General features: G+C 37.9%; 2 protein-coding genes across 4 annotated transcripts in view; one reads left to right on the forward strand and one right to left on the reverse strand.

Moving 5' to 3' along the window:
- Positions 1–1980: 1980 nt before the first annotated feature.
- On the reverse strand, positions 1981–8083 carry p4ha3 (prolyl 4-hydroxylase, alpha polypeptide III). 3 transcript variants are annotated; one of them, XM_043259311.1, is made up of 13 exons: positions 7890–8083; positions 7307–7461; positions 6922–7145; positions 6219–6362; positions 5561–5612; positions 5229–5392; positions 4653–4829; positions 3822–3886; positions 3567–3726; positions 3392–3454; positions 3214–3282; positions 2621–2717; positions 1981–2251 (listed from the first exon to the last, which is right to left on the reverse strand). In XM_043259311.1, exons 1-13 carry the CDS (start codon positions 8069–8071, stop codon positions 2181–2183), a joined length of 1623 nt encoding a protein of 540 aa, XP_043115246.1. In that variant the 5' UTR covers positions 8072–8083; the 3' UTR covers positions 1981–2180. The 3 variants fall into 3 exon arrangements, with proteins under 3 accessions (XP_043115246.1, XP_043115247.1, XP_043115248.1); XM_043259312.1 differs by lacking the exon at positions 3214–3282; XM_043259313.1 differs by lacking the exons at positions 2621–2717; positions 3214–3282; positions 3392–3454.
- Positions 8084–8085: 2 nt separating this feature from the next.
- Positions 8086–8110, forward strand: part of LOC122359130 (odorant receptor 131-2-like) — an 11460-nt gene continuing 11435 nt past the window's right edge. Inside the window, exon 1 of the mRNA XM_043259317.1 lies at positions 8086–8110. This exon is cut by the window's right edge and continues 96 nt beyond it. The gene's annotated coding sequence lies outside the window, so the exon portion shown is untranslated.

Raw genomic sequence — 8110 nt, forward strand, 5'->3', positions numbered from 1 at the left:
GTGCCCGATGACGTTCGCAACGGGAACCTCATCGCGCAAAAGGGGGATATGTGGGGCCTCGATGAACAGACACGAACCATAAAAGGGGAATCGCCTCTAGAACCAGGTCGTAAAATCGCTCATCCTCCGCACCCGGACCATAAAGGCAATCAAGATGGTCAGCCGAGCGATGCAGAGCGCCACAACGTCTACCAAACATTCTCAAGGGACTGTCGCTGCAGTGAGCTCGGCCAATCCGAGTACCCACGTCAAGATTGGGATGATTGAAAACGCAACATCTGGTCGACAGCGCGATAACCCGTTATGTGCACTGACCTGGGATCAGTTCTACCAAGCCACCAAGTCAAAAGGTGATAAGACTCCCGCGGTGAATCAACGTGGCCAGGACAGCCTCACACTTTCCAACCCCAGGAGGTTTGCTCTGTCCCAACATACATTCCTTAAAAGCGCGCCTTTTTCCTTTTCGCTACAATAAAGGAACTGCCAGGACACACATAAAACCACTAAACGAACAATCTAAATGCCTTCCTTTCAAACGAATAAAGGTTCATCTGTAAATAACTGCTTAATAAATGTTTCGGGATGTATGTAGGAACCGCTATATACTTGTTAAATAATCCTCTAACAGAGAGCGTTCCATAAGCGCTAGATAATGCATGTTTGATATCAAATTGAAGCTTACGATGTTTCCAATATCGTGATGAATGAATATATGTGTTTGTGCAATGCACAACAGTGTATTCCACTTATAAGCTTTTGATAGGGAACAGAAGTGCAGAATGTCAATTCTAACTGGGATAAAGTATGCACGAAACCGAGTCGAAAGCAGGTGTGGACACGCCCCTTTGACCTCGGGATTGGACAACTGCCCAGGGCACGCCCAAAACTTGCACCTCAAACGCAGGAACAGAGCTCTCTGAGTTGAGTTGAGAACGAGAGAAGAATCGGAGTCGGAGTCGAGTCGAGAAGAACTCTTCGAACCACCGGGAGGGGAATTCGGTCGCTGCAGGAATCGCCAAGGAAACAGAGAAACTTCGAACTTGTAGAAGTCAGAAGACTCGAACCAGAACGACCCGATACCCTCGACTCGTCCGCTCCGTCACATCACTCCACGGACACTCACTGCCCTTTCCATAACCAACCCGGTTCATCCAAAGCGAACCACCAAGCTAGAGAGACTTCATTCAAACGGCCCGGAAAGCCCGACCACGTCATCCCACGGACGAGCCTGCCCAATCAGCACGCCGGATTTCCCCAGACACGCCGAGTGGTAAAACTACCTTTCCGTCTCTACTGAATTGGCGCAGACACATATAAGCGAGGCTAAACCTAACTTTGCTTTGTTGGTGCTCTTAGTGCGATCTCAGAACTAGCTAACAGACTTTGGACAGACAATTATCCATTTCCCTTCCAACCCGTGAATGTGTGTATGAATGCATGTGTGTGTGTGTGTGTGTGTTTATGTTTAGTCTTCTCAGTGTAGTCTTGTCAAATAGTAGGTACTGTCGAATAAATTGTGTTTCATTATTACGAATTCTTGTTTGTGTGTTATGTAACTGGAAAGTCAAACTCATGCCCAGATCCGTTGTTACCTGCTCGAGGTAAAGCGAAGAATCCAATTGATTTATTTTGCTGATCACAGAGTAAATTCATATTGGTAACATACATTTAAATTGCCCTAAAACGCTGGACGTATTAAGTGATTTAAAGGTATACTTGAATTGCATACCAACGTGAATCTTTTCAGATTCAATTCCCCAAACTTGAATTGAGAACTGATTCAAATGACAATTCGTAATTATCATAATTAAAATTAGGTGTGAAAACCCTACAAAAATAAAAATAAACCCAAGTGTGCAAATTATCCTTTTTGGTGCGTTTTCTTCAAACATTGTGGTATTTATATTGGAAAGCAGGAGGAAGTGGTCAGCTTGCCCTTAGGGCTGCATGCCAATCCACTCTTTAACCCACACACAAACATGCACTGTGACAAACTCTTTATTTCCTGGTTCTATTTAGACAGACGAGAGAACTATCCATGCATCACTCTCATAAAGGACGTGGTCTCAAATCACTTATGAAGGCAGCCATCTCTTCCCTCTTTTCATTCCATCGCTTTCCAATGTTACTTCTTCAAGGGGGTTGACTCTTGTACTTGTACTAAATGATCTATTGCATTTTCATTCCTCAGGATTAAGACTACAGCGACGTTGGAATTCCTGACCATACTCATGAATCCACTTGTTGGCAACTAGAAATGAAAAGACAGATATTTGGTTAATATTGGTATGTTCTTTACAGTAAAATATAAAGCTTCAAATGTCTTGGAATTTTACATCCTTAATTTTTTTTTGCTTAACAGGACAATAAATAAGTAAATAATAGCAGTCTATTGAAGTCTTTTTCCTTTGCTGCTTTGATTTTCCATACTTCTTTTCGATAGTTGTTATCTGTGGTCTGAGTATTTCTATTGCTTAATTAGTGGTGTGGCACTAGCAACCCCAAATTTATAGGCTTGATGTTCCAGGAAATTTATATCAACAAATGTATACCTTGAAGTAAATGGCTTTGGATATAGTATATACGCATTACAAGACATCACGTGATACAACAATCATACCCCATTTATCACCAACAATAACAGGGCAGCCAGCATGAAGAGTGTCAACATTTCCTTGACCATTTCTATGAAGATTCCACCAAAAGAGAGCACCATTCTGGAAAGCGATTACATCAAAAACGTGAATTACAAATACACTCGTTGAAACCCATCAGTTGATACTGTAAATCATATAACGCAAGTTAAAAATAAAGAATAAATAGCAATATAAATGCTTATTTATCTATGTAACAGCCAAAATCCTCAACCTTTGTTAAGGCATATTCCCTTTTATCCCCTAAAAGAGGTTGTGCCGGGATAAAATCCCCTTAGTGGGTGGTGAAAACCTGAGTGCCTGGAGGTGAAAGTTCAAAATTCTAGATAGCTATCTATCAGGTTTCTACAACAGTTCATTTATTCAAACAACACAGACTCCCAACCCTAAAGCTTTTGTTGTAACAGGATATCCAGTGAAATTTCTGACCTCAATTGCAAACAACCTGTCATCATTCAGAACTGCAGGGAATAGAACTCTGAAAGCTACAGGGTAAAGTCTGGTTGTGTTCTGTCTTGAGTGAATTTGACTTGTGAGAATGATGTGTGGGATTCTATACCTCCACTACAGGAACACTGAAGTTGGCGTAAATAAAGGCTGTGTATCCTCCTGCTTCCACAGCGCTCAACTAAAGAGGGAAAAATGTTCTTCCAAAACTCACTTTCTCAATCCAAACTAAATGGCAAAATATTAAAAAAATAAGGAAGCAATTAAGAGCTGAACTATTATTTACTTACATATATCATGAATGTAGCCACACGATTCCCAGTTTTTAGTCTGTACAATGGACTAGAGTCAGACTGTAATATAAAAATAATTATCAATAAGAAATGTCCGCATTGAAAGACACTTCAGTATTTCTGAAATGTCTTTGTATGTGAATGTTTTGGAAAAAACATTCTAGTTACTTACTGTGGCATGGTCAAAATGAGGTTCATAGTGTCCTCCAATGCCATAATTTACAACTTGGAGATATTCAGCGTAAGGAGGCTGCACATTTAACCCAGTGACCATAGTGATGCGACGGTCCACTTTACCCACAGCTCCATGGGCTGATTCTTTAAGCCATGCACTAATAGATAATTGCCAAAAAAAAGATAATTGACAATTATTATTAGAAATGGGATATATTGTTACTAGTATTATTTACCGTTAAGATACTTGTACCTCTTGCTGATGCGATATTCTGCAGTGGACTGATTCACTCCTGATGCCACCACTGATCTTCTGAGCTGAAGGAAAATATATAAAATATATGAATATATAAAATATATAAATAATTCAGATACAGACAGATACAGAAAGTTAGAAAAAGTAGAAACAGACAGGACCAAAACAAAGCTATGTGAGATTCCAAAAAGAAAAAAAGAAACAGAACTACTAGCAGGGAGCTTTAATCCTGCATGAATAAGGACTGAAACGCATGATTTATTGCTCAGTCTGCTCCCACAAAAAGAAGAAAAAAGACTCTGGGTGGAATAACTGACGGAGCTGTAAGCACAGTTGATTCTGACCGCATGACTTATTCACGTAATGTGCTCTTCATCTTCTCTCCAGCTCAGTTTAAGGCTGGCTTAAGTTGTATGGTTAAATATGTCTGGAAAAGGAAGAAAAACAAGCACACAAAAGTTTGTGTATCTCTTGAGAAACTGGCTTCATACAGACATTTTGAAGAGTGTTTCCATGTTGAGCTGGCCAGTAACTGGAATACACAGTGAAATGAAAAGTGGGTGAAAAAAAATTATTGTTCAGGAAAGGAAAAAAAAAAAAATGAAGCAGGAAAAACTGGAGAACTTGCAATCCTTTAGAGCTCTAGTCAAAAATGGTCCAAGTCATTTAAAGGACTTAACAACGTCCCACTTACGGTTCAGATTCACTAATTTTTTGCTTGTACTTAATATCAAAGACAACATGCTGCATTATTAATTTTACTTCTAGATTGTGGTAAAATACCCATTGCATATTCAATTCTGTATATTTCCACGTAAAGGCACTCACCCCTGGAACGGCATGTTCTCTGATGCTTTTAGCTTCAGCTCGGGTGACAAAGCTATGGAAGAGTACAACATAAGGGTGCAAGCTGATTAGCTCTCGTTTAATTGGTTGCAGAAGTAGACCAGGGTTGCTATTGGTGAAAAAGTCACAGAACAACCTAGGGTTTTCAAAATGCTTTGGCTGTAAAAAAGGAAGTAATTTATTATTACACAAGAAACTATTATTATACAGACAGACAAGTGTCAAATGTACACCATTGGTTAGAGTCATATCTTTATTGTTCAACATGATTGAGTTGCCTAAACAAACAGCCTGAAATTGCACTTAATGTGCAGAAAATTACACACTTAACATTCAAAGCATGTCACTGTTTCATGTAACCTTGCTCATGATCCAAATCTGACATAATTCACTTTTGTACACTCAATGTTCTTTATTCCATCATGGGAGGAACTCCTCAGAGGATTTGCCATAACTCTTGCTGCTTTTTGTACTTTCTCCTTTTATTTTATGAATCATATGAAGTGAAAAATGGAAAAATAAGTGGACATTGCTTTGATAACATTCAATATGTGATACCTGAGAACCTTTTGTTTGACACAGCATCTCATAAACATTCCTGGTTCTCAGATAGGTAGAATCAGGCCTTTTCAAAACCAAACTCTGGTTAGTAACAGATGGACTTTCATGTAGGAGCTTCTCATACTTCTCTACGTTGAAGTGTACCCTACTGTTCAAAGGATCTAGAAGACAAGATTGAAATTGCATTGTGAAGAAATATGATAAAGCATTTTATATATTGATAATATTTCAATTAGTCTTTATTCATGAATTAACAATGAATTGATCTGTTTGGCTTTTTTCCCAATGTCTCACTCATTGCCGTTGGCTGATAGACTGCAGAGGTTTACCATGAAGCAATAGTTCCTGGGAGAGACTGAGGGCGTAAGATATGTTTCCAGTCTAAAAAAAATATTTAACAAGAGTAAATTCTTCAATTTCAAAATGCATCCATAAGAATGAGCATGTTTGGCCCTGTTTATACCTATTATTAAAATCCATTGAGTGATCCGTCCCCAAGTAGTCAGCCAAGAAACTTTCCTGTTTTTCCGCTTGTAAAAATTCTCCTCTGAGCCCAAATTTGAGGGTAGGGTTTCTGGTTTTATGAATTCATATTTTTATATATTTAACTTGTAATTTATGTAAAGTTTGTGTCATCTTATTATTATTATTATTATTATATGTCTATCTAGTTTAGTATATCAAATTATAAATGTTGCTTTGTTAGTTAAAAATAAAATTATTTTCATATTTTATATATATATATATATATATATATATATATATATATATATATATATATATATATATATATATATATATAAAAATAAGTATTATTTTATTTTTATTAACTAAAATAAGACTGTCAGCCAACCAACTAGCCAATTTTTATTGGTGCATGCTGCTTTATGAAATGTGGAACCCTGTTTATACTGAATCGGATCACCCAAGACGGATCTTAATTACATTTAACATATCTTAACATTTATTTTATAAGAAGTGCCATACCTTAAAATGAGAGAAAGCTAAATGGTCAAGGGCATCTTCAAGTGTGCCTTCATTTTCTGGACTCCATTCCGTTCCTCGAAAGAGACGAACTGCCTCCTCAAACCATTGCACAGAATGGTAGTAATCTTTCAAATCATAGGCCACCTACAAGCATAAACCTCTCACAGATGTAGCATAACAAATATGAAATGGAAAAAAAAGGGAAAAAAGATTATGACCACCCACTCATATCTTGCACTTGGTCTCTCCTCACACAATTCAGTCAAAAACAATTTAGTCACTGCTTATTCAATGTGTTACTTTATAAATGTTAAAAGAAGCATATTTTACTTGGTACATTGGTGGTAAAGAGAACAGATGGAACTTATTACAAGAAGGCAACAAAACAGGGCATTTCTTTTTGCATGAAGCATTAAAAGTATAAATCATCTGGTACGGTATTCACCACAAGAGAGACATCAGTGACTAAACAAAATTGAGCAGTATGGAATCTACATCAGGAAGTAACATTAAGCTCAAGCGGGAACACATTCTGAACTCATTTTTCCAGAGGTTTTCCCAGCGATTCACAACACATTCCAAGCTCTGAGAGAGTGGGCAGTTTTTCAATCCTACTAAGAGTTGGGCTCGTGACAAATAAGAAATGATTAGCTCTAGTGCCACGCTATGCTTTGCAGACTGGAAATAATGCAGCGTGTCCTACCTTTCCAACAAGGAAGCAATCATCCCCAGATAGAGAATCAGACACGGGAGGTGTGTAAATATCGACAGCGTTTCCATTCGTGACTTGCTGGAAGCGACCTCGCACAAGGCCCTCCACATATAGATCATACACGTCCTGAAGCCTCATCAGGCCCTGCGCTGCACCCCGAAGGTCTTCCAGCTTGGGTAAGCTGCCTTCCATTCTCCTGTAGCCCTCCCTAAGGGCTTAACCAAAACAGTAAATGGGGGTTGTGAAGGGATAGAACTGAGTGAGAGAAGCAAGCCAGAGTACAGTGGAAAAAAAGCACATGAAGCTACAGTTACAGTTTTGAAGCTGCGGATCTAGGCTTTTCTGAAATGCGTGTGTGTGAAAGTCAGCAAACTACCATCAATATTTTCTTCAGCTTCACTGCTGTGGACAACATTCATCCATTCAGACTTGAGTCTTTTGACCAGTTTGAACGCAGCAATTGGATTAGCTACGGTAGCTGACGGCTCATTGTATATCCCACCGTGCAACGATGTGACTCTTGAGAAGAATCTAAAAAAGATCAATGGATTATTGCTTAGTCATTTTTTATTATAAAACCACAATTAAATATAATTACGACAAAATAAATCAGGTTCAATTAAAACGGCAACAGTGTCGGCATATTCGTCAAGTTAATAAAACAAAGCGATGACAAGCCCCTTTACAATTTTTTTTTAAATTTTTATATTAGCTATTGACAATTTAAAACAAATAAATAAATAATATCAACAAAATGCAGACTTATAACAGAAAAGTATTTATATGATTCAATAAAACACAACCCAAAACACGAATTCGCTCGCTTTGTTGAACAAAGTGCATGGCATACTGTCGTACGGCTTTTAATACACAGATTAAAACGATCTTATTTATATCGCTTAATTAAATAATAACAGCCTTAACACATTACATAGACGATAAAAATAACATTTTCTTACCTTTTAATATCGTCAAGTCTTTGTGTTTCGTTTTCTAAGTAAGTTCTTAAACAATCGATGAGTTGTCTTTCTGCGAAAGCTGCTTGCTGCACGTTCATCATCGAAGTGAACATCTCCCCGAACGATTTGTCAGATATATTAGCTACGTATAAAAATATGAAGAGACCAACGTATGAAGACATCTCGTGAGGAAGATGTTTAAAAGTGTCTTACATATTAAC

Source organism: Puntigrus tetrazona, chromosome 15 (assembly GCF_018831695.1).
Source record: "Puntigrus tetrazona isolate hp1 chromosome 15, ASM1883169v1, whole genome shotgun sequence".
Classification (NCBI taxonomy): Eukaryota; Metazoa; Chordata; class Actinopteri; order Cypriniformes; family Cyprinidae; genus Puntigrus; species Puntigrus tetrazona.

Excerpts from the sequence above, each read along its gene's own strand:
- p4ha3 (XM_043259311.1), bottom strand. The coding sequence starts at position 8,071 with ATGTCTTCATACGTTGGTCTCTTCATATTTTTATACGTAGCTAATATA. Across the intron at positions 7,462-7,889 it reads AGACTTGACGATATTAAAAG|ATTCTTCTCAAGAGTCACAT; the intron begins GTAAGAAAATGT and ends GATCTTTTTTAG. Across the intron at positions 6,363-6,921 it reads ATTGCTTCCTTGTTGGAAAG|GTGGCCTATGATTTGAAAGA; the intron begins GTAGGACACGCT and ends TTATGCTTGTAG.